Source organism: Heterocephalus glaber, unplaced genomic scaffold (genome assembly GCF_053883595.1).
Source record: "Heterocephalus glaber isolate CG9 unplaced genomic scaffold, H.glaber_assembly_v1.0 deba00001504, whole genome shotgun sequence".
Classification (NCBI taxonomy): Eukaryota; Metazoa; Chordata; class Mammalia; order Rodentia; family Bathyergidae; genus Heterocephalus; species Heterocephalus glaber.
Genome location: NW_028258324.1, coordinates 22,814,195 through 22,841,643, shown reverse-complemented (window position 1 = coordinate 22,841,643; position 27,449 = coordinate 22,814,195). Strand labels below are relative to the sequence as shown.

The 27,449-nt window shown below is 33.6% G+C and overlaps 1 protein-coding gene across 1 annotated transcript; it reads left to right on the top strand.

The window, feature by feature from the left end:
* The first annotated feature begins 1,842 nt into the window (after window positions 1-1,842).
* LOC147825274 (phospholipid scramblase 2-like) lies at window positions 1,843-21,626 on the top strand. The gene is made up of 4 exons (XM_087185980.1): window positions 1,843-1,941; window positions 3,497-3,736; window positions 12,478-12,642; window positions 16,293-21,626. Exons 1-4 carry the CDS (start codon window positions 1,843-1,845, stop codon window positions 16,314-16,316), a joined length of 528 nt encoding a protein of 175 aa, XP_087042106.1. The 3' UTR covers window positions 16,317-21,626.
* The last annotated feature ends 5,823 nt before the right edge of the window (window positions 21,627-27,449 follow it).

The following is a 27,449-nucleotide window of genomic DNA, read 5'->3' as shown; positions in this document are numbered from 1 at the left end:
CTGGTGCCTGCCTTGCAAGTGCAAGGTCCCGATTTCGATCCCCAGTACCAGAAAAAAAAAAAAAAGGAAAATTAACTCCAGAAATTCTCATTTCATCTAATGTTTGGGTATTACCAAACTAGTATACAAGTGTTAACTATGGATACTAGTAATTGTAAAGCTATTCTGTACCAGGTTGTATGACAATGAATTATAATTTGTTTATGCTATCAATTCTGATATAATTTCTTGTGATAGTTTCTCTGAATAAGTGACTTTGACAATTGAGATGTCTGTGATCATTGATCACAATCTATTTTGTAATACTTTAAAAATGAAGTGGTATGCATTTTCCTTCTAAAAGGGTTGTTTAGATTTTCACTGCTTAGCTATAAACATCTCACAAATGAATATAGGTAATAAATTCTTTTAGAATTTGGATAAAAATTATATTAAAAATTTACTTAAATGGCATATAGAAAATTCTCTCAGAATTTAAATAATATTTTTTAAAAATATAACCAAAATATTGTTCAATAACTTTTTCTTAACCAAAATATTAAATACATTATCAATAGGTATAAGATAAAATATTCTACAGACTAACAATCTTCTATTTGCCTGTTTCTATGGTTAAATAAATGTTAATATTTAATTTCCCCCATAACATAGAAGATATGACAAGAAAATTAGATATTGACAATTGATCAATTACTTTAAAAATCTTAAAAGCATTAACTTATTTGTGTTAGTATGTGCTTTAAATTTAATTTGATTACTTCATGTTCCCTATCTTTATTTTTTACTCTAATAGATAAATCAATTAATAGTGTGTCAACGTTTTGATTTGGAAGGTATGTATGCAAATACATATACATATTTAAAGATGTGATGTGTTTTGCTGTAGTAAGATCAACTCCTATGAATTAAAGCACTGCTCATGTTTGAGGAAAGTAAACATAAAGGAGACTATATGAAAACATAAGGGGACTACATGGAAGGTCCTTAGAAATTGAGAAGCTGAATGCAGTAGTAGTCTTCTCATGGAAAAGGATAATGATACTGGCTCCAGGATTATCCCTCAAGATGCTGTTATGCACTTTGAGGTTTGCTAAACATAGGCCTGAGAGCTGAAATGGTTTTCCCATCCTGAATTTCTCAAATACAGGTATTTAAAAGGAGCAACGATTACAGATTCTTTGGGAATTCAGCTAGTAGAAGCAGAATGAAGTAAGTTTCCAGGCAGTTTTGAAGTCTGAGAAGTTAAACTGTCCTTTAGAACTTAGTTACCTTAATGACACTCTAGAGAAGTGTTTCTTTCATGTAGATGAAACCACAATCCATGTAAATAAAATTTCTAGTTTTAAAAACAGTAATATCACCGTTGATGACTTTTCTTATAAACTTGAGAGATTTTAAGACTAAAATGATCATTTATGTCTTTTTTAAACTTTCCAATTTAGGTTTGTTATTAAAAAAAAATACTTTGTTTTTTTTTTCTTGCTGCTTCACTTGAAAGTGCTGTAGTTTTAGTAAAAATCACTTCTTCCAGAAACTCCCTTGTGTATCCACAATGAATAAGGCATAGGCTAGTCATTTTTAGAGACTCAAAGAAGACATAAATCTGGCTTTCCCTGATGGGCCTGCCCTGATGGGCTTTTTCTGAAGTATCAGGGATGAATTATCTTAAGTAAAGCATATAATAGCATCACAAAAGTTATGAGAGGGGTAAAAACTAGTTGTGGAAATGCAAAAGAGGTACAGCAGTAGTCGCTCATAATTTAATAAATCATCAAATTAGTTGGAAAAATCTAAACAGTCATGTGTAGGTAACTAGTTCTCCAAACCAGTGATTTTCAAAGTATGGCCCCTAGAGCAGTAGCATTAATGCCATCTGGAACCATGATAGAAATACAGATTCCCAGGCTGCATCACAGACCCATCAAGACAGAAAGTCAAGAGGTGAGTTTTCAGTAAGCTGTGCTTTGTCAATCTGCAGGTGACTCCGATGCAGAATAAATTTAGAAAACTACTATGCTAAGGGAAATTTTCTTATACTTTAACACTGTACTTATTTAAAAGAATAATACAACTCTACAGAATTATCATGGGTATCTCCAAAGATAATTTTCAATATAAAAACAACTACCAAACACAGCATATAGTAGTGTGTGCATGTTTAAAATATATGTACATAGATGATGCATAAGGTTGATATATCTCTAGAAGGATGTTTATGAAATTGGAGAATGCAGAGGATATGGAATAATGCTAGAAGGAAAAATTAATTTTAATTTTACATTCCATTTTGCATTTTTAAAATTTGTGTCACACGTTTGTAATTCCTACTTACAGAATGAAATTAATTTTGAAAGAGAAATAGGAACTACATTCATAAACTTTAATGATTTAGCATTCAATATAAAATAAAAATATATGCCTTTCTAGTATGCTGACACAATATAGAAATATCAATATTTTCACATCCCTATGAAATCATTAATGAGGAAAGTGTATATAGCAGTTTTAAAGCTTAGCATTAAAATATTAAATGTGTATTAGAGCAACATAAACATTAAACATATACCCATAAAAGAACATTTGAAAAATTATGAAAAGTGAGAGAAAAAATTTTATGCACAACTACTGATGCATTTCCTCTAAGGCTTTTTAACATGATAATTTCAGGGCTAAGGGTGTAGCTCAGTGGCACAGTGCTTGCCTAGTATGTGGAAGGCCCTGGCTTTGATTCCCATTACCACAAAAATAATTATTATTTTGGTGAGAGTTTGTAAATATCATTTTTAATCAGTGTCCATGGAATGTTTTATAGCTATTTATTTGATGTTATTTTTAAATATAAACCCTAGCATTCTAAATGGGGACATAGTACTCCTGGAGGGGGAGTATTGCAACATTGTCTTATATGATACCTATATTGTTTGTGTTTTATTTTTCCTATTCTAGATGGTACAATGGTGAACACTTGGGCACCTAAAATATTTTTTAAATTTAAGAATAGTTTTGTTTGTAAAATTACAAAAGTAAAATTATTACGACAAAAGTTAATGTTTCTATTTTCTTGCAAAAGGATGAATTGGGTTATTTTACTAAATAATATATTAAAGTCCTTCACATATCCTTCTATTTACCATAAACAAAATATTTTTCTTAATTTATACTACTCAGATTGAATCCTGATAAGGTCTTTTTGATATCATGTAGGAAGAAAAAGATGAAGAGGACAAAATTTAATATAACTCAAAACATAACAGTAATGGGTCAACTTCTCTGGAGTCAAAATTATACAGAAGAGCCATGCAAAGAATTTTAGCAGTAAAAGGAACCTTTAGAGTAACTAGTCTGTTTTATTTTTCTATATGGGGAAGCTAAGATACTAATAAACTACTGAAAGCCAAATACTTAAATTATCCACTATAAAATCCCTTATTTGAAAGTAATTTGATATGTAATTTATACAGTTCTTACATTAGTACAGTATTAATAATAAATCACCCTATTGTTTCATTCTTTAGTCCTTGGTCATTTGAAAACTAGTAAAACCTATGAGGTCATGAATAATCAAGGACAGAGAATTTATTTTGCAGAAGAGAGAAATAATTGGTTCCTCCTGTACCTTTGTGGAATTTCAAGGCCTTTCACCATGACAGTTTATGATAATGTAGGTCAAGATATAATTACTATTCATAAAGCTCTAAGATGCAGCTGTTGCTGGAGTAGCTGCTGCCTACAAAAGGTCAGTAAATTTTTTGTATCATGTGATTCAGAATGTATATGAGTACATTCAAAAAAGCCTCAACCCCGAGCAGTAGGATAAAACTTAAACATTGGACTTAGTTACAAAAAATTCCCTGGAATAAAAAGTATGAGAAAGAATTAAATTTTTGGACCGTGTATCTACAGAGTGAGAATTGCTAACAACCCTGTAAGGTTTTTTACAGGCAATGAAGGTCACAAGATCTTTAGATTTTGTTTTATTTTTTAAATTCTAAAATATCTAATGATTCATTCAAGTCTTCATTTTTCACCTGTATCCATTTGTGATCTAGAATAGGGCAAATTTTGAGTTTCTTAATTTATATTTTAGTGTTTCTATACTAGTGTAACATTAGGTATTCTTTCATGAGATGATCAGTTAAGTATAGCCACAAGAGTGGCCACAAGAGAGGTTCAGGAAAAAAAAGTTTATGATACTCAACAGTTCCTTGAGATACAACCGCCACAAGCCATGGGGGCCACAGGGGAAGCACTAAGAGAAGAAGCAGAAAGGGAGCAGAGAAAGACAGCTGGGCTCATCAGCAAGTGATTTGTATTTTTTACTATATCTCCCATCTATCACCAGTTGTGCATATCTATACATGTGTACAATAGATATCTACATATATAAAACAATGGAAGAGTGAGGCTCCAGAATTAGATAAACACATATATTAGAGATTCATTTTCAAAAAATAGTGCCAAGAAAATTAAATAGAAAAGGAATCTTCTGCTCAGTGACTATAGAATACATCTCCTGATATTTAGGTCTTCTTTAACAATTCCCGGTAATGGTTAATCCTATTCAGGTTTTCAGAATATTCTATAAGGGGTATATTTAGATATTTAATGTTTTTAGATATAATATGCTCTCTTATAATAGTATACTATTATTAGTATCTTAATTTAAATTTTCTATTTTGTCACATATGTTTATTACATATATTCTATTTATTTTATATATATATATATATATAATTGGTCTATGTGTATTGACCATTTATCATTGACCTTGCTAAAATCACTTATAAATTCAAGCAGCTTTTTTGTAGATTTTAATAATGATTCTTACCCTTATGTAATATGAAAATAGTTTTACTACTTTTACCATATGTATTCATTATATTTATACAAGCAAATACACAAATGTACATATTTCTTTATTGACTTTTGCGCTGGTTAGGAACTCTAATATAATGTCGAATAAATGTAGAAGAGAAGATAGAGTTAACTTTTCTCAGGACTGTAGAGGAAAAAAATCAGTCTTTATCATTATGTATGTTATCTGTCAGTTTTTGGAAGATATTCTTTATCAAGTCTGTTGCTTACTTTCTAAATTTTGAGGTATATTTATAGCCTTTGATTATTTATTTCTCATTCAGTTCTATTCTGTAGAGAACATTTGTATTACTTCAATATTTCTAAACTCCCTAAGAATTTTTAAATAGTTCATTATTACATATTTACAGTACATGATGATTACATTCTTCGTAGAGAGCTGGTACATATTTGTAGCAGATCTTCATTCTTTCTTCATCCTCTCTCCTCCCTCACCACTACCTCCATCTCTTGATCCCCTTCCTTTTGCAAAAAATCTATTTCTCCATTTCATGCTATCTAAATTTTATTTTGCTTTTTATATTTTTTGTTTCTCATATAAGAGAAATCATGTGACATTTAAGCTTGTGTGTCTGATTTATTTTATTTCACATTATGGTGCATCCATTTTCCTATAAGTGACTCAAATTTCTCCTTCTTTACGTCAGAGTAGTGCTCTATTGTGTATAAATACCACACTTTTTATCCACTGATCTATTGATGACATGCATTTTTGGTGGGAATGTAAACTAATACAGCTATTATGGATCATTCCTCCAAAAACCTAAAAATAGTAATTCCATTTTACTCAACTATTCCTCTTCTAGGATTCTTCATAAAAGAGTTAAAGACATCATTTTATAGTGATACAACCATACTCATATTATAGCAGCACAATTCATAATTGTTCAACATACCAAGAATTATTTATTGAGCTAACATATGGCCTACTTTGTAGAATATTCATATGGATCTGAAAAAATGTGTACGCTGAAATTGTTGTATGAAATATTTTAAAATGTTAATTAGATCAAGATTGCTATTAGATCAGATTTCCTATCTCCTTAGTGATTTTCTGCCATTGTTCTATAGTGTAACTGTATAACAAATTATCATCAAATTTAGCTGCTTTAATTTTAAAGATTTATTATCACACACTTGCTTCAGTTCAAGTACTAGAAATGGCTTAGCTAGGTGGTCTTGGTTCATAGCTTCTCATAATGTAACAGTCAAGAAGTTTGCTGGAGGTACTGTTAGCATAATATTTGACTAAAGACAAAAAATTTTTTCCAAGAAGGATCACCAAATCACTAATGGAAGACGGTCTTATTTCTTCCTTGACTATTGCCAGGAGGCCCTGATTTCTTGGCATGATTTGATTTTCAGTAGCTTGACCATGATGTAGCAAGATGTAATTTCCTTTGTATTCATTCTGTTCAGTTTGATGAGCTTCTTCTAATATGAATGTGGGAATTTTCTCCAATTTTTGAAATTTCAAGCCATAGTTTAAGAGTATTACTCTCTCCATTTTCTTCCCTCTTTAGGTGTTTTTAGTTACATATGTTAGATGGTTTGATATTTTCTGATGCTTTGATAAGTTATTACTCATTTTGAAATCTTTTTAAATTCAGTTGAGATATATATAACATTTAAAAAGTACATAGTAACTGGAGAAATGAATAAGGACAAAAATAAATTTGAGGTAACAATAGTGGTTCAAAACCACTGATCTGAAATATCTGTAAAAATCTAAATAAATAAAGAGTCAAGTAACAAACCTTCTGCTCCAACTTGGTCAGACTTTGCAAGTCCTCGCCAGCTTCAGTCCAGGAGCAGGCACTCACACAGCTCCTTGTAGATCCGCTTGCATGCACGTGAGAAGTCTTCTTGCTAAGACTGGAAAGGCTGCTCCAAGGTGAGGCACTTGCAATACTGGAGCACAAAGACTGCATGGTCACTGTCATTTTTCTGTTGTGGAGTACACTTCATAATGAAGTGGAATTCCACCTATCCCTGATTATCTATTTTTCTAGGACGGATAATCACCCCATATTCTTCTGTCACAATTTCCCCCAACATTTACTTCTCACAGTTTGAATAGCTGCAGTGTTGTACACTGTCAGTACCGATAGTCACTATGTAATATTGTGTACAGCTTATCTTTATTTATTGCATCTTGGTTTTTGTCACCTCACTTCTAGACTGATTTCCCAGGAAAGGCTCAAAGTAACAACATCCCCCGCCCTTTCAGGCTCATAAATTTGTTCATAGCCTTTCTGGGTCAATTTAATTATGTTGAATATAAATTTCTTGGTTAATATTTTTCATTCCTTGAATATTTAAAATGTTAACCCATTGTACCGTGGCATACAATATAGGTTATTAACCAAGATTCTGTTGTCTGGTTTTGTTTCCCCATATGTAATGTGATTGTAAGGGTCAAGCCACCTGGAATCATTCTAGTTTAAGTATATTGTCCATATGTGCTAATAATGCCATGTTTCACTTTCCAAAGTCACTCAGATATAAAGTAAGTGACATAATAATCCTTTTTATATATTTTACATTTTAAGGGGCTTTTTTCCCTTCTATTTTACATTTTCATAGCCTCCTAATCATCTCAGGGCTGGTTATTTTAGGCTGGTTTTCTTCAGGGATGCCCTTTCAATTGATAGATGAGCTGTTTTTCTTTTATTTAGAAAAGGTTTATTGATCTACAGATTTGGGTATTTATTCAATTTCACTATTTTCTTTTTTTGAAATTCTTACATATTTTGAGCTTTTTCCCCATCTCCTGTATCATTATAATATATTCGGTTGTATCTGCCCTGTATTCCTCCTACGTTTTCATTTCTGAACTATTTTTTCTTTTCTTTTCTTCTAGTATTTTCTGAGCTCTGAAATTTTCTTTCATAGTCTCTTGGTTTTCTATTTCTGTCCCTTTGTCACTACAGTTCTGAATTTTTCTAGTTCTTGCTTATACCCCTTATTCATATCTTCTATGATTTCTAAATGTTTATTTCAAAATTAACATTAGTAAAGTTTTATGTTTTGAGGGAAGGTTCCAGTGTAAATTTATTTTCTGTAGAAACATTATCTGGACACTATTCTCTTTTTATTATAATATCACTGAATGTTAATAGCAACATTGGCTCAATATTATTTATGTTTGTGTTGCTTATATCTGCTTACTGTAGGGTTTTTGCTTGCTTGCTTTTTGTATTTTTACCGTACTCCATGCTGTATTTTTACAGAAGGGTGGATTTCTAGAAATTTCTCTTCTATTTTTACTGTGAAATGTTGGAACTATTTGACCTTATTTCTTTAACCCCCACATCCTCCTGCCTTGCTCAGTTTTTAGTCTAATCCCAACAGTGTCTGGCCAGTGTAAGCTTTGTCATGTAAGAGATTCTTGGATGGATTATTTAACGAATTCTTATGGGTGGACAACTTCATCACAATTCATACTTCCCGCAGCAGGCCAACAAATTAGGAGTTATTTTGTTCCATCCCATTTTCAGCTGCATTTCTCTAGCTAATTCTGTGAGCTTTTATGCTGAGATGGCTTTGTTTGTTTGTTAGTTTGTTTGGTACTGAGGATTGAACTCAGGACCTTGCATTTGCAAGGCAGGAGCTGCACCACTGAGCTAAATCCCTGGCCCAGTGGCTTTCATTTTTGTAAAGAATACTTTGTGGTGTCTGGATTTCATGGACTTTTTTTTTACTTGTTTCAGTACATCTACTTGTATTTTGAGTCTTGGTGCTATGTTTTTCCTAATTTTTAATAAAGAATTTGACAGTGATTTTGTTTTGTTTTGCAATTATATTTGTTCTGTTATTCTTATGGCAATTTTGGGGAAATTCACAAACTATACCATGATTATTACCTTCATGATTTATCAGGCTTCATTTATTTTTTGAATGAATAATATCTGCCTTTTTTAAAAAAAAAAGGTTTAAAAAAGGAGAAACAAGGAAAAAAAGGCAAGCACAAAGAGAGGAAGGGAAAAAGGGAAGGAAGTAGGGGAATAGAAGTATAATTAAGAGAAACAATTTCTCTCAAATGCTTGTTTCCTAGGCCTCTTATATCTTTCTTCTGATGCAACTAATATTTAGAGTTTTGTATGTATCCTTCCACAGTTATTCTATCAATACTTGTTTAATGTATGTATGTTTGTGCTATGTGTGTGTATTTAACACAATTAGTAGTGTATCATGCAATCTTCACACATTACAATAAAACTTGAAGACTATCAGTCTGCATAGAGCTCCTTCATTCCTTTAAATGGCTGCATGATAACCCATTGTACTTGACATACCAAATGTATTCAACCAGTCTCTGTTGATTCTGATGAACTAGACTTTAAATAACAATGAAGATAAAGAATCCAATGAATTCATATTTTCATTGTCAAACAGTTATGAGAATACATAGACATATTGGGTAAATAAACAGCTTTTGTTGTCATAGAGTTTAAGGCATATCTCAGAGGAGTGGCAATTTATAAAATGATCCTCATACCTAAAGAAGGTGATTATTACTTTCCTTCTCTTGCAAATGTAAAGGGCATTTCACAGAGTTGTCACTTGTTCACATTTCAAGCAGCTAGTAAGCAGCAGAATTATGGCTTAACTCGGGTTTTACACTATGCCCTGGATCTTTTCACCTTTCACTTCCATATTCATTTGCAAATATGAGGCACACCTTAATCACAGAAAGTTCTATTTAAATATACCACACTTAAAAGGTAACACACAATCAAATGTACGACTTACAAATCTAACATGTATATTGGATCAATAGTGATTTTCAATCTTTTGTAGCTAATAGTTGAAGCTCCACCTGGTGAAAAAATTGGATATGTTTATCAGCATTTTCACCCATTTCTTCCAAAATTTAAAATAAAAAATGAGAAAAAGAAAGATGTAATGAAAATCAAAGGGCCATGTTTGGTTTCCAACTGTCTCTGGGATCTAAACTTTAATGTGAGTAATTCATAATATTTTAAGATTATCATGTTCAAAATAGTTAAAGATTTTGTTATTTTCTAGTATATATAATTTAGTCACATAATTAAAAGAAAAAATTTAGTATTACTATAACAACTTGTCTCTGCAAAAATAGAATTACTAATTTAAGGTGCTCTGGTGTAATTAAGCCCTAGTAGTTCATATACCTTATAAGGCACTATTTAAAAGTTTATAAGTATATACTTATTAACCAACAAATTTGATATTTAATATTTCAAGAACTAGTGCAAGAGAAAATTAAACTTTTTTTTTTGGTACTGGGGATCAAACTCAACACCTTGCACTTGCAAGGCAGGTGCAGTGCCACTGAGCTAAATCCCCAGTCCTTGAGAAAATTAAACTTTATTGCAATGGACAATGACCTAATCTGGTATTGTAGGTAACATGTCAATATTAATACAGGTTTTTTCATTTTATAAAATTCTGAAACTTGTATTTTGTATAATACAATTCTTAAACATTTTTTTTGGTACTGGGGATTGAACTCAGGTCCTTTCACTGGAGAGGTAGGCAGCAAAACCACTAAGCTACATCCCCAGCCCTAATTCTTAAATATTTTTATGTTTGCTAATTCACTTCCCAGATTTTGGTCAGTATACAGAAAATAATTTTGAAAATTGCTAGACATATTAAACACAGTTTATAAAATTAAATAACTTTCTTCATTTATGCAATGCTTAAGATTCCAAAGTAAGAAAAACAATTGTATTGATTTGATAAGATACTAAATATGCAAAACCAGTGAACCCTAAAGGTTCAACAAGGACATTAAAAAAAAAAAATCTATTCGGGCATTTGAGCACAACCAAGCTAAAAACTGATTGTCTTTCCTTTCCTACAAATATGTCAATTCATTTTAGTGACACTGATTTTGATTGGCACCTGCATATTCTGATTAAAATATACATAATCAAATAAGTGAATAGTAAGAATATTTTAAATTTAGAAAATAATAAAATGAGCATGTAGTATTTCACTCTATTTCAAATTAGTTACCAAAGTAACAAAATTGTTTATGCACAAAACTTTAATAGCCAAAACAACCTTGGCTTGTTTTTACTGATACAAAATTACAAAAATTTTTTTGTGCATTGTTGTACTTGCAGTATGATGTAACAAATATCACTTTATTCTAAAGTCCTCAAAGGTTTTCTAAGGTACATAAAAAACTTCCTATTTCTTCTAACTTTGAAGTAAAACAGTGTTAAAGCTGGCATTCTTGGTAAACTCCATGAAGGAGAAATAAGAAAGCCCTCTTTTGCTTGAATGTGGATAAATCTCTAAAAATTCGGGCTAAGAAGAACAGAAGGGACATAAAGTAATAGCTAGTTACAGGGTCAGGACTATGATGAACCAAACAAGATATTCATCATAAGTATAAAATATAAGGGGTACCAAAAAACTCAGTAAAGTGAATCATACTTGAATACAATATTTTTAAATCAAAATTAATACCAAAAAGTCCATTATGAACAAATATAAACTATTTAGGTTAATTTTGCCTTAAATGACTTGTCTTAATGCCTTAGTCTAATGCTGCTTCAGGCTAGATGAGCCCAGGGTGGAAGTGGAGGTATTTTTCTAATATCCTTAGCACGTTCTGATTTTAAAAGAAAAAAAAAAAAACGAGAGAGAAAATGTGGAGATTCAACAGACATTGAGTACCTGATGAACCCAGTCTCTTATTTAGTATGAGATCTAAGACACATGTAATGAATTAGCCTCAAATAGGCATAGAAATGGCCTGTTCACTGCTTGCAAGACTACAGCATAGAATAGACGACCGAGACCTATATATGTGATACTTTCATTTTCTGCCACTAAGCCCCTCTCCCACTTCACTCCAATTATGATACCTCCTCAGTCACAAAATGTTGTTCTCTCTCTGTCTTTTGATTTCTCTCTTCACTCATGTCTTCTGATCCTCCAAATGTCACCTTAAATGATTCTATAAGCAAGCACCTTGTGGTAAAAGTGTCCTCTCAATTTGTTTAGTCTGTTTGTTGCCTCTCTATTGTACTCTCTCATATCGCCATACCTCTACCCTTATGCCACTCACTCATTGCAGGGCAAGTAGTAGGATTTTCCCAGCTCGGTTGTTTTATATTTGCTTGAGTATCTCTTGTGCTGAAAGAATTAATATTATGTGGTATAAGAAGTGATGCTTATGCAAACATGTAATTTTTAATAAAAAAATAAAACTAAAAAAAAAGAAAAAAGAAAAAAAATAATGCTCTGGCAAGTCTAAATAGGGAAGGGTGGGGATGAGAAAGATAGAGGAATCCACAAAATCACTTTGGAAGTCATGGATTAACTATGGAAAAGAGCTGAAAAGTTAGTGGTTTTCATGTTATAATTAAACAGATTCTCATATCAAAATTAGAAAGTCTATAGATATTTTCTAGGCTGTCACGTGTTCATATTGCATACTTTGTTGATTATAGGTATAATTTCTATAAATATAACATAAAGATGTATTTCTATAAATGTAATATATATTTCTATAACTTATGCTAGTTACTAAAATTCTTATAAGACTATCTTTTTAAATTCAGATATTTTCTGCTATTATAGATATATTTTTCCTTTTAGTTATTATCTCTGGATGAAGAAATTGTTATTGGAAATATTTCAAAGCATTCCACTAGTTTTGTGAGGGCGCCACCGCTAACAGATGCCGATACATTTAGAATCCAATTTCCAATTGACCTTGATGTTAAAAGTAAAGCATTGATTCTTGGAGCAAGTTTCCTCATTGTGAGTTGGCTTTTATTTTACTCAGCTGAAAATTACATTTTCTGATCTTATCATTGCACCTTTGGTAATAGTTCTTCTCGAATGATCTGGATCAACTGAAAATTGTTCCTTTTTGATATCATCCTCAGTTCCCAAATTACATCATGTATTCAGTGTTCACACTGGAAAGAAAGCAAAATCTAGAGTGCCTTAGAACCATGATCATTGAAGTTTAAAGGCTTTTTCTTAATGAAAGAAACCTCCATTAACCTACTGAAAATAGGGAGAAAAAGGTGTATTCAATATGAATTACTGGTATTTGTTACTATTTAAAATTTTACTAAAATTTTTTGTAGCATTTCATTTAAATTTAAATGTACTATTAATTTGGAAACTATAGAGTTTTGTCTTAATGCATCATGCTGCTATAACGAAATAACTTGAGATTGGGTAACTTTTAAATAGTATAAATTATTTCTCATAGTTCTAGAGATTTGGAGGTACAAGACCAAGGCACTGGTTGTTCTGACACCTGGTGAGAGACCAATATTTGCATCTTGACTCCTGTGTCCTCTAGAGACAGTGAACATTGGTTCCTCACATGACAAGTTGGATAGAAAGGCAAAAGGATGGGCTCATTCTCTTAAGCACTTCCTTCATGGAGCAAGCACCCGTAGCCAAATTGTTTTCTAAAGGTCCTACCCCTAACAGTAATGCACTGGAAATTAGTTTTAACACGAATTACAGAAGGACTCTAATAACCAAACCATAGCAGATATGTAGAAATTTTGAAAAAGAAAATATCATTATCGATTATATTTGTATCCTGGGGCAAAAGAACATAAGAAACTACCTTTATATACCAAATTTTAGGGAATGTGAAGTCTGCAGGACTAAGTCTTCTATGATCTTGTAAGTAAGATGAAGGGATTCAGGGAAAGAATTAAGCAGGTGAGCAGCAGATCAGATCCATCTGAGAAAAAAAATTGTACATTAAGAGATATAAAGAAATTTTTCATACTGTAGTGTACAGACACAAAGAAATATAAAAGTCCAGGATTCCAAATGAAGAAAAGAAACCAAATAAAGTACAGATAACTGCTAAGAAATTTCCAAAACTGAGAAAGTTAAATTCTGTTAGAAGATGGGGCCAGGAATTTAGCTCAGTGGTGCCACACCTGCCTTGCAAGTGCAAGTTCCTGAGTTCAATCCCTGGTACCAAAAACAAACAAACAAAAAACTTCCCCCCCAACAAGGCAACATTTATTCAGAAGATAATATATCTCAAGAAGAGTAAACTAAAAATGAACACCTATTTAAATCGCAGGGAAGCAATGGAATAGCAAAAAAAATTAAGCAATCAGGGTAAAGTTTAGCTCAGTGGCACCGCACCTGCCTCACAAGCACAAGGTCCTGAGTTCAATCACTGGTACCAAAAGAAAGAAAAGAAAAAAAAAATCCAATATAAGAGTTTCTTTTTTCTTTTCTTTTCTTTTTTTTTTGGTAATGGGGATCGAATTTGGGACCTTGTGCTTGCAAGGCAGGCAGCAGCACCACTGAGCTAAATCCCTGGCTTTTACCAGATTTTTAAAGGACCTTGGATTTATAAGGGACAAACCAAAAATAATAACCAAAATTTGAAAGAAAAAAATATGAGTAAAATATTAACAGGCTAGAAAGAGAAGGAAGCTAATATCAGAATTTTAAAAATTAGACTTTAAGACAAGAAAACATTAGAGACAGAGTAACTACATGATGATAAAATCTTCACTCAAACAGAGTACAATAACAATCTTAGACTTTATTATTAGTATCTTAGACTTAGACCTTAGACTTAGACTAATCTTAGACTTTATTATTATTATGTACCTAATAACACAATCTTAAAACAGAGATATATTAAAAAGGTAGAGACTGATGAAACAATCACCATAGTGAGAAATTTATTAACAGTTCTAAATTTTACTAGATATGAGACACAATATTAATTAAGTTACTCAAAATTTGAACAATAAAATTAACAAGGCTAATTATTGGGCATTTATAGAACTTCATACCAAGTGATTAGCATGCAAAGTGATTAGCATGCATTGTTCTCAAACAACCATTGTTTACAAAAATTTATCTTATAGAGGACCAAGAAGTACATCTCAGCAAATTTCAGGGAATTAGTATCATTCAGGCCTTGATTGTCTGAGAAAATAAGACAAGAAGTTAATAAAGCTAATTTTAAAAAATTTAAATATTTATATACAGAAATGTAAATAATTCAAAAATCAAAAAGATATAATGACAAATTTAAAATACATCAAATATATAATAATATTCTGACATACAAAAGTCTTGGTATACACTTAAAGATTTAAAGAAAATGGATAGCTGTAAATACTTATTGAGTAAGAAGGGCAAATTAAAGAGCTAATATTAATTAAATCTGAAAATTTAATAAAAAGACAAAACAAACCCAAAAGCAGTGTGAGGGAGATATTGAATCTCTGGGGAAACAAAGGTAAAGAACAAACATTCACAGTTTCTAGATTGGAAAAGTCTTTCAAAGCCAGGAAATTACACAATAACAAACCGTGAAATCCAATATACCTCAAAAGAAATCATAATATTCATCATTAAAAGCAAATAATGAAGTAAGGAAAATATATGCCACAAAATATGACCAAGAAATACTATTCTCATGTTAATAAAATTGCATTTAAATGACAAGAAAAATATCAATTTCCCATTAAAAATGTACAAAGAGTATGAAAAAAATTCAAACACCTTGTCAAGGAGGAAATGCAAATACCAATGGTCACAAGAAAATATTTTCAAAAACACACAAAGAAACACAAAAAAGATCAAATATTCCCTTTCATTTATCATATAATAAAGTTTTTCTTTTTAAGGATGAACCTTAAATACTAATGAAGGATGAGAGACTCAAGTGTTCACATGCTATGAGTACAACTTCTAGGAAATAAATGGAAAATATAAAAAATTAATGTTTACATTCATTCAGATGCAAAAAATTATGCACAAGCTTTGTAGTAAGCAATGAAAAATCTATGTAGCAATCTTTTTAAAACTAAAGAGCAAAAAAAAAGCAACCTAAATTTTAAAATTATATATGATGTATCTAAAATAGTATGTTAAATGGGTATTACACTGAAAAGGGCTCAAAATAAGTACTTTTGCAAAATTTTAATGATCTGAACACTGAGGATATTTTATGCAGTGAAACAGCAAAATATAAGCATACTACAAAATCAGTTGTGTCTATCCAGAAAAAATTTGAAACAAATTATTAATGGTAGATTTTTAGGGCTTGACTATAACACTTTCCCTTCTCTTTTTCAATTTTCTGCTATGAGTATAGCCACATTTTAAAATATATATATATATATATATATATAAATAAAATGAACTAGAATTAGTTGCTGATCTCTAAGAGTCTTTATATCAAATTTGTTATTTCAATGTTTTTAGAAGTAGTCTATCATTCTTATGCCCTTAGATTTTAGTGCCTGAGAGTTCTGATCCTGAGATTTTTGTTTTTTAGTATGCTATATTCCTGGTATTCTAGCACAAGACTTAAGAAACATTCATATGTCTAATACCTTTAGCTGTTTCTACTATCCAACCTACCTAATTGCATCTATTTATGATTTTTATTCTAGGACTACATGTATTTTGAAATCTGACCCTAAGAATCATCTTGAAAGACTATGCCAGAGATTACTTTCAGCTAGCCTATGAAAATGCTAATATGGATTGCAAACAGGCAATAAATCCTGTTCACTCCTCTAAAGATCTTGGAGAATACATTAAGGCATGCCAAAACATTGGGTCCCCTTTATACAATTCGGCTTTTTCCCCCATTGCTTTCCTCTCACTGTGGCTTCTGCTCCACCACTGCATCAGGCTGAGGACTCTAGTTCACTAGCTCCTCAGCCTTCTCAGGTATCTCGCAAAGGTCTAGCTGCCCCTCTTGTGAAGCCCACTTCTGGGGCAACTCTGTAAAAACTCTGCAAAAAGCTGTGACATCGAGCAAGACAGTTGGAGACTGTGCTTTCCTATCTCAATTTTGCCTGATCCTGACAACTCAGAGGTGGACATGTATGTTCGTGCCTCATTTGATTTTAACATCCTAAAGGACCTCAGGCAGAGCGTGGTAACTAATGGCGCCCAAAGCTCCAATACAGTGGGTTTGTTGGACAATGTACTTCAGACTTATTCTCTGATTCCGCATGATGTTTTTCACCTTGTGAAAATATGTCTGTCCCCTGCTCAGTATCTCCACTTTAAAGTGGAACTGCGTTCATTCATCAGGGAACAGGCTCATAAGAATTCTCAGGGAGATGCTCAGTCAAGACAAGTTACTATTGATATGTTATCGGGCACGGGTTACTTTGTGGATTGAAGCAGGCAAGCCTGTTGCCCAGTGTTACTCTTTCGCCAGCTAGAGGACCTTCTCCAGAGGGCTTGGGCTTCTGTCCCAGTTGAGGGTGCGCCTATGCAATCTTTTACTCAAATCATGCAAGGGCCATTGGAAAATTACACAACATTTGTAGTGAGATTACAATAAACTATTAGGAGACAGATTTCTAATTCCCAGGCAGCATACATCCTGATTTTACAGCTAGCCTATGAAAATGCTAATATGGATTGCAAACAGACAATAAATCCTGTTCGCTCCTCTAAAGATCTTGGAGCATATATTAAGGCATGCCAAAATGTTGGGTCTCCTTTATACAAGTCGGCTCTGATGGCTCAAGCAATCTCCCGACATTTATGCGGTACACACTGATTTAAAATGTTTTAATTGTGGAAAAACAGGGCATCTCAGAAAACTGCAAAATGAAAGTGGCTTTACAAGGTGACCCAGAGCCACTGAGTCCAGTGAAAATAAGTTACCATCTGACCTTTGCCCTCGATGCCAAAAAGGCATTCACTAGGCTAAAGATTGTCACTCCAAATATGATAGGGATGGAGCATTGCTGCTGGGAAATGGAAATCGAGCCCTTCCCCAGGCTTGGGAAACAATAGGGGATCAGGGCCAGGGGGCTCCAGTCCCCCTGAGTCAGTGGTACCCGGTTCAGACCCGCACACAAGTATGCAATCAGATGGCATGGGTGTCTGGAGGGACATTCCTTCCCTAATCAGGAAAACACTCAAGAGCTCAGGCGTAGCTCTTCCTGCTGCTCAGAGAGTTCACCTGCTGGGAGGTGAGACTCGGGTATCTGTCCCCACAGGAATTCATGGACCCCCACACCCCGGAACAATTGATTTGATATTTGGAATATTCTCTCTAACTTTGAAAGGCATTACTGTTATTCCAGCTATTGTTGATTCTGATTGTACCTCTGAATTGTGTGTTCCTGTTAGCGCCACAGGACTTTGGGTAATAGAATGAAGAGATTATATTGTACAATATTTGCTCTTGCCTAAACCAAAATTAAATAATGTTAGCTTTAAAAATTCCCAAGATGGGGCCAGGGATTTAGCTCAGTGGTTTCGCTGCCTGCTGAGCAAGTGCAAGGGCCCAAGTTCGATCCTCGGTACCAAAAAAAAAAAAAAAAAAAAATTCCTGAGAGGATCCTCAGCCAGAAATTCCTCAAGAAGAGATTTATTTCACCCAAGAGATTTCTAAAAACTGCCCCATGTACAAAATTAAATTAAATGGTAAATTTTTTACAGGACTGATAGACAGGGGCACTGACATGTCTGTGATTGGTACATGTTTTTGGCCATCATCTTGGGGGAAAAAACCAACTAAAACATCTCTGGTAGGCCTTGGCACCCCTCAACAAGTTTTGCAAAGCTCCATTCCCCTGCCTTATGAAGGGCCTGATGGTCAATTAGGACATATTTGTCCTTACATAGCTCCCATACCTGTAAATTTATGGGGCAGAGATTTATTGGAAGAATGAAGAGTCATGGTGACTACGTTGTCCCCTGAAACTTCACCGGGCCAACAGATGATGTCTACAATGGGATATGAACCAGGAAAAGGATTAGGCAAGCAACTTCAGGGCAGAACACAGTGTATAGAACAGAAACACAAAAATAATTGCTTTGGAATTAGATATGATCAAAATTTTTAGTTGGGGCTATTGAAGAAGTTTCTCCACCCAAGGCAGCCTTGCCTTTACAGTGGAAATCAAATGATCCCACTTGGGTTGATCAATGGCCCCTAACACAGAAGAAACTAACCATTCTAGAGCAACTCATATTAGAACAATTTAAGGAGGGGCATTTAGAACCATCTGTGAGCCCTTGGAACACACCTATCTTTGTTATTCCTGAAAGGTCAGGCAAATGGCATTTGCTTCAGGACTTACATCCAGTTAATGCAAGCCTCATTCCAATGGGAGCACTGCAATCTGATTTACCAAACCCAGTGGCAATCCTGCAGAAGTGGCCACTTATAGATTTAAAAGACTGCTTCTTTAACATTCCTCTGTGGCCAAGTGACCGACCTTGATTTGCCTTTTCAGTACCTAGTACAAATTTTAAAGAATGGATGAAGCACTCCCAGTGGACTGTGTTACCTCAAGGAATGGCTAACAGCCCCACATTGTGTCAGCTTTTTGTAGCACAGGCTTTTCAAACTACTTATAAATTATTTCCTACTGTATATTTAACACATTATACGGATGACATATTAATCTCTGTGAATACACAACAGCTACTTTTACAGGCCTTTGCTGTTGCAAAGAAGGATTTAGTGTGTTTTGGATTGTGCATAGCACCCAAAAAGGTGCAACTATCTGAGCCTTATACTTACCTGGGTACCTTGTTAGCAGAATGATCGGTTAAGCCACAAAAGATACAATTTAGGACAGACAAGTTAAAAACGCTAAATGATTTTCAAAAATTATCAGGTGATATTAACTGGATTAGGCCTAAAATAGGGATAGCAACTTTTCAATTGAAGAATTTGTACGAAATATTACAGGGAGATTCTGATCTTAATTCCCCTCAAAAATTAACTCCAGAGGCACAAAAGGAGTTACAATTAATAGAACAATGCATACATAACCATCAGGTTTTTCATATAAACACTAATTATCTGGTTCATTTGTTTGTGCTTAACACCCCCCACTCACCTACAGGTTTAATAGGGCAATGGTATCAGAAACAGGTCTTTCCCATGGAATGGTTATTTTTATCTAAGTAGTTAGTGAAATCTCTACAATTGTATCTAGAGTAAATTGCAAAAATAGTTTCCTTGGGATGTAATCGTACCCTAACAATTATTTGGTGCTGACCCTCATTTCATCTTATCCCAATTGATAAGGATCAAATGCAGATGCTGCTACAAACTGCTTTGTATTGGCAAGTAGTCTTTGCAGATTTCATTGGACAGATAGATTATCATCACCCTAGTGATCCTCTGTTTCAGTTTTTTGAGCGACATGAGTTTATTCTCCCAAAGATTACTCAACTTCAGCCACTGGAAGGTGCCTCAACCTATTTTACTGATGGCTCCTCTAAGGGCCAAGCAGCAATTTGGAGCTCTTCCTCTAGTTATGTGTTGCCTACACCTGGTCTCTCTGCTCAAAGGTCAGAGTTGCTAGCCATTTTATTTGTGATCGAAAACTTACCCTCCCAACCTCTTAATATTTTGAGTGATTCCTTTTATGCAGTTGGTTTGACTCAAAGACTGGAAGGAGCTATGGTTCACTCTACCTTAGAACCTAAATTATTAAACTTGTTTTTAAGATTACAAACTGCCATACATCAAAGAACTGCTCCCTTTTATATTGGACATTTTGGATCACATACCAATTTTCCTGGACCACTTTCATATGGGAATCCACAAACAGATCAGCTTATAGGATTCCTTGCTGCTTTTGATCAGGCTAAAGAATCACATCACTATTTCCATCAGAACTCCAAGGCACTACAACATGATTTTCAGCTATCTTGAGCTCAGGCAAGACAGATGGTTATGGTCTGTCCTAGTTGCCAGCAGATTCTATGGCCCATTACCCCTGAGGGAACTAACCCTCGAGGCCTAGCCACTAATATGATTTGGCAGATGGATGTGATGCATGTTCCCTCTTTTGGAAAGTCTCGATTTGTACATGTCTTTATAGATACATTTTCACACATGATACATGCCACGTGTCACTGGTGAGAAAGGGCACCATGTTCAACAACACTGCTTGTCTGCCTTTGCTGCCATGGGAATGCCCCAAAATATTAAAACTGACAATGGTCCATCATATATTAATAAATGTATCCAAAAATTTTCTTATTTGTCATGTTAAGCATAGTACTGGTATCCCATATAATCCACAAGGACAAGTCATAGTAGAAAGAGCCCCTGCCACCCTCAAACATCAATTGCTTAAACATTCAAAAGAAAATCAGGTGCCTCCACAAGCCCATTTAGATCAAGCTGCTTTTGTACTTAATTTTTTAAATCCTGTAGCAGGCTTCAAAAGTTTATCACCAGTCTTATATATAATTATAAACCTAAAAACCAGAAAATGGATATTATAATTCAATTTGGCCAAATATATTTGAGTGCACTCTAGTTTCATAAATTATCTTGTATGTTTGTCTGTTGTTTGTCCGTTTGTACAGTTGAGCTCAATTTTTTTTCCCTCTCTTTTCCTTTTCACCTTTTGAAAACTTTTTTTTTCTTAAAAGATATTCACCTATTATTAAATTGGCTTACAGATAAATGTTACTATGTTAAAGGCATGCCCTTCTTCCCCCAGGTTGCTAACTGGTCAAAGTGCCATCAAGATTTATTTTACAAAAGTAATGTGTATTGTCACCTACTTGCAATAAACAAATTGCCATAAGCAGTTATAAAAATAAACATGTATATATTTTATTTGTTTATTTGTCAAAGTAAATAAAGACCACGGTACTCCCTTTGGTTAATAAAGAAGCAGCCGCCCAGAAAATAATTATTCTGGTCTTAATTCACTGAAGGGACCCCCTAGTAATTTTCATAATCTTATGGGAGACATACCACAACAGATATTATCTCAATTTGCCATTATAAATTGATTACATTGGTTATCATTGAAGTTTAAGTTCTAAATATGTTATTATAAAATGTTTACATTGGTTAAGTTCTAAATATGTTTTCGTGGTATGTCTACATTGGTCATCTTCAAAAGATTAATTTCTGTGGCATAAAAAAAAGTGTTATTAGAAAGATGCTTTTGGTACCAAACTACATTGAAGAACATAAGGTTTTATATAATTGTGGTATTTATTACTGCTCCTTTTCTGATGTATGAAATGCATTCATGCCCTCTAATTGTATGGGTCTTCCAACATGTTGTTTATGGTAATAACGTTTTGATTCAGATATTTGCCTTTCTCTTACGCTCCAGTCACCTATGATAATAGGCACGCTTGTAGGCTGATATATTTTCCTTAGATGACATCCTGTAAAAAGATAGCTACTTAGGGATTCAACCACAAGAATGACCATAATTGGCAATAATAACAGTCTTTTAACTATATTTTTATTTCAAACTGCTTATCAATATCCAAGTAAAGTTATGATAGTTGAGTTCACTACTCCTCTTACAACACTAATGTTCAACAACCAAAGTTTAGAGAATAGAACTAAAAAGGTATCTGGGCCAACATGATAGCCAATATTTTGGCCCTGGCCCTCCAAGGTCAACAACAACAACAACAACAACAACAACAACAACAAAAAGATCCAGGACATGAGGGAACCTTCTCCAAGATCCTGCATCTTTGGTAAGTCATCCAACCTCCTGAGCAGGGAAGTTGCTGAACACCAAAACAGTAAGATCCAACAGAAAGTGTGCCAAAGGAATGTCATCTGGAGGAAAAAGTCTCCCATGCTTTCGCAGAAAGCAACATGCTCAAGCAAGGCCGTGACATATCCTGGCGGCTGACACTGAAAGAGGAGCTAAGAGGCTCTATGAATGGTTCCAAGACAGTGCCTGAGGAGACTTAATTGACCTTGTTAGATAGCAAGGGGTTAATTTTATTTATTATAGGTCTCACCGTAACTTGTCTTAAACACCCAGTAGGAAAGTATAACTGAAGATATTTATTTGAGTTCAACAAAAGTTTTAAGTTTTTTACCCAACATTGTTTTAAAAAATTGTTAGATTTTTAATCCTTTTACAGTCCAAATTAAGAGAAATTATGCTTATTATAGACAGCTAAGCCAATCAAACACACTATAGATATAGCCATTGTTGGGTGTGCTCACTTTTCCTAAAAACACCCTCACATAAAACAAAAAGAAAAGGAGATATGTAGGGAGCAATGCTACATAATTGTGGGGAAAAATAATTTGATTAGGCCTAGCTCTCTTGCCTACAGGCCAGCTTTGGCATATCGAGACATAATTCCATTTTGGCCTCCAGTCACAACTGAGACCTCAATGATCCAGTGGTGCTGTGATGCTCCAGGACAAGATTACACCAGCTGAAGACATCCTGGAAGGAAAAAATCTTCATCTGCATAATTCCTCATTGATCTAGGCATCTGTTACATTTGTTTCTCCTGATGTCCAATATGCTGAACTCTCTGTCCTCAGTCATTTGTTACATTTGTTTCTCCCCATGTACTGAATAAAAGGTGCCCCAATCTCAGAGGCTTTCTTCTTTGCTGCCCAGAGGAGCACTGATCAGGCCCAAAGCTCAGCGTCTTCTCAAAGTCTTATTTTTTCTACCTTTCCTGTATAATAAGTCAATTTGCCTTGTGTTGTCATGGCTCGCAGGGGACTAGGACTTACTGCAGAGGTCCTAGTAACATCCCTTTTCCCTGTTCCTTACAAACTTGCACTGAAAATGTATATTTATTTTGCTAAAATTATTTGTATGAATTTTTCTGTATAACAAGCCATGTCAAAATTTAGTAACTTAAAATAATCATTGTGTTTAGCTCAGGAGAATGCTATGTAGTTCTCATCAGGACCTGACTCATTCATGTACGCACAGACAATTGAAACATTGGCTAAAGGCTGACTCATTACAGAAGGTTTTAGTCACTTAATCTGGATTCTAGCTGGAAAAACAGAGGCAGTAGTGCACACATCTTTCATTATCTACAAGGCTAGCCAAAGCACTTTTAATTTTTTTATTCATTAGTACATGTTTTCGGTACATAATGTTTACATTTGTTGTGGAGAGTTGCTAGATGCACATAACACATCCCAATTCCTTTTTTATTCCCTTTCCCTTCCCTCACTTCCCCCTCCATCTCTTGATGCCCTTCCAACTTGAGAAGGTTCTATATCCATATTTCCTATTACCTATCTTTTGTACATGATAACTATGTTACAAAAGGAGCAAAGAAGCAAGTTTAAATGTTCAAGCTCATTTTAAGTTAAAGCAAGTTCCATCTCTTAGCCTAGATTCAAGGGCTAGAAAAATAGACTCAATATCTTTATGGGAGTTGCTACAAAATATTATGCCCCCCTCATTTATCATTATCTAGGCTGTGGCAATAAATATTTACATTTTCTTAATATACAGAGTATTCTCAACACTCATAGTATTGCTAGAAGTCTGTTTCAAGTCTGCAATCGGGCTCAAGACAAGTATCATAGGATCAGTATCTTCTATGAATGCAAATGAGCATACATGAATTCAGAGATTTGACTACAAAAGCTACTGAACATTCATTAGTTGGCTAAGGCCAAAATAACCACCATCAACAAATGGAATCTATATAGTAGTCACTGGTCCACAGTAAGTCTAGAATTGGTCACATGCTTCCAATTCCCCTTACCCTTGGAATAGAGCATACCCTGTTGAACTTGGCTCTCTATTCCACTGTTTTACTCTGCCCTCTGTGATTTTGGTTTTGCTGATGAGACATTTGTCCTTTACTAAGTAAAATAGCTATGTATTTATCTGGGTACGTTTCCCAGCCTTCTTTTTGTCTATAAAATATTGGAAACAGAAATTTCTTTCTATTTTGAACTTTCTCAGTCTTTTGGAGTCTATGTTTGTGGGCTTCTGTGTATCAGATTTGGTCTGCTCAACTGAAAAGTCATATGACAATTTTTAATCTTAGCTAGCCTACTTTCTTTATATGATAGATAGGTTTCAAAAAGCAGAAAAGGTGCATCCTCTTTTGCACAACATTTTTAAAGCCTACATTATATCACATTTGTTAATATTCCACTGGCCAAATAAAGAGACCTGCCTAAATCTACATTCTAGCGATATTGAAAGAGACCCAACTTCTTAAAAGAAGGAACTGCAAAATATTATGGACATTTTTTCACAATCTAGCACAGTACTTAACAAGTGATTTTTCTTGATTTATATTACCTAGGGAATAGTTTTTAATTTGTAATGTTAATCAATTATATTATTTATGATAATTCTTAGATATGGTTGGTTTCAATGAGATAATACCAAATGAACAGGGCATTCTTACATCAAGATATATTGGGCTTTAAGAGAAACAAAAGAGAAACTCAGTGAAATTTAATAAATGAGACCTGAATATTTCTACTCAAAGACTAATCTTTCTCCTTATAAAAGTCTCTGGATAACGCAGTCCCCGTAATAGAAGCATTACTACTATATTTAATTTCTCAATAAATTCTGTCCTGGTAAGAGGAATTTCAATCTGCAGAATAAAACAGCAAGGTTTTGCTAGAAAACAAAACAAAACAAAACCCTTCTACTTGAAAGGCTATGACCTAGATCACTCTAGAAATACATACCACCAAAAATTTGAAGGGTCAGAAGTAGACCACCAAAAGGGATAGTAGTCAGACTTAAGACACATACAGCAGAGTGTAGGGATCTGTCACCTATTCCCCTTCATTAAGAGGTAGATGAAAGCCCACATGTATGTCTGAGATGCTGTTTGTTGAGTGCTGTGGTCTGGAAGATCCACGTGCAGATCCCCTTGGTTTGACCAGGAACAAGTACAAGTTCCTACCTTCCAGAAGATGACTGGACTGTAGCCTGTGAATTTCACCCCTATTTTCTAGACTTTTAATATGCTTTAGGTCAGTGACTTAAATATGCTTAGTACTTACCCCTCAATCACATATCTACCTCTGGGTTTAATATTCTTATTGCATTTCTTTCATGTTGAAGCTTCTTGAATTTCCTTCCTTTCTTTCTCCACTTCCTTACCCTCTGTTCACCACCCAATTCACTTTGATTCCTCTTGCATTTCCACCATCCCTTAACTTTCACCAAGAAATTCTTTTAAAACTTACCTTCCCTGACTTATCTATGGCATTTAATATTATTGACTATTTCTTCCTGAACTCTTTCATTGATGCTGTAACTCAGATCTGAAATCCCCCAAAATCCTGCATGTAAAAGACTTATTCTCCAGAGCAGTGCTATTGAGAGGTGGTGGAAACTTAGAAGGTGTTGATAAAGAAAAGAATTATCAATGAACATCTTTGCTCCACTTCAAATTTTCTTTAAGGAAAAACCTTTTGATATTTCATCCTTATGTATTATGCTACCTTCAGGTTTTTCATAGTTTTGATACTCATAGTCATATTGTGAAAATATACTTTTAGTCCTAAGTTGTTGAGCTATTTACCAACCTAAGATTAATTAAATCATTTAACATATCTGCTTATAAAGCCATGTTTTTTTCTTTATTCTGATAATCTAATAAAGTTGATTAATTGATTTTAGGATATTTAGCTAATTATGAATTTTTAAAATAGCATTTACATCTCTATATCTCACTTGTTTTTGTTGAGTTATATTACCTGGTATTCTGATAAAGATATTTACATTTGTGTTCATGAAGGATTTTGGCCTATAATTTTCTTTTCTTTTAATATCTTATTGAGTTATAGAATCACAGTTAATATGACCCAGTGGTATGGTAATAAATGTTAAATCACTGGCTTTCCAGCCTAATAAGCCTTAGCTCATAGTAGTTGGCAATGACCTTGGTATAAATAACATTGACTATGACTAATTTCAACCTATCAGTGTGATGCCATTGAATGCAGAGTTGGGCAGCAGTGTTTACAATTGGCTCTTATAAGCCTGTGTAAGTTGGCTACAACACAACTCTGTTCTGACCTAAACAAACAAAAAAGTTGAGAATTTTTTATAGGATTTTAATTAGTGAATTTGAATATGAGCCTTATCAAGTCTAAATATATGTAGTTATATGCTTAGAATATATATGGTTATAATAAGTAATACATAACACAATACAGTATATTAATAATGGTATATGTAGTTATTACATTCATATATTATGTATTACTTCCATACTATATATGTATAAGTTTTAAAGTAGAAAAGATGTCCTCTTTTACAAACAGGATGGCCTCAATCACATTATGTCTTTCAAGAGTCACTCTTTTATAATATGCAAGTGCCATATTCTAGGAAAAACAAAATCAAAGGAAGAAAAGGGGAAAAAAAGAAAAGAAAACCTTCCTAACTTCCTGATCCCACTGCACAAGTATGTTTCTAATTGACTAATAATTATCAGTGATGATTATCAAATGGCATTAGAGAAAGATTTATTCTTATAGTAGTTCACTTTATCTCATGCTAAGACATTAATTTAATAAGAAACTTGTTTTCTGTTTAGCTAAATCATTAACTAGATTACAATGAGAAAATAAAACCCAGAAGCAAAATCTAATTGGACACATTGCTTTAAGGTAGTAAAACACTTACATATCTGTTTGGAAATTCAGAAAGATTTACTATGAGAGAGTTTTTATGTAACTCACCTGAAAAATACATAATTTGCCACTCAGTATCAGGAAACCTTTTACATTTCACTTCATTTCAAAACACCCCATCGAAATTTGCAGTAAATTCTAGAGGTCCTAAAATACAAAAAGCAGTCAAGTT

Coding starts and splice junctions, on each gene's coding strand:
- LOC147825274 (XM_087185980.1), top strand. CDS start 1,843: ATGGCCCCTAGAGCAGTAGCATTAATGCCATCTGGAACCATGATAGAA. Junction 3,737..12,477: donor GTAGCTGCTGCCTACAAAAG/GTCAGTAAATTT, acceptor TTTTCCTTTTAG/TTATTATCTCTGGATGAAGA. Junction 12,643..16,292: donor TTGGAGCAAGTTTCCTCATT/GTGAGTTGGCTT, acceptor TTTTTATTCTAG/GACTACATGTATTTTGAAAT.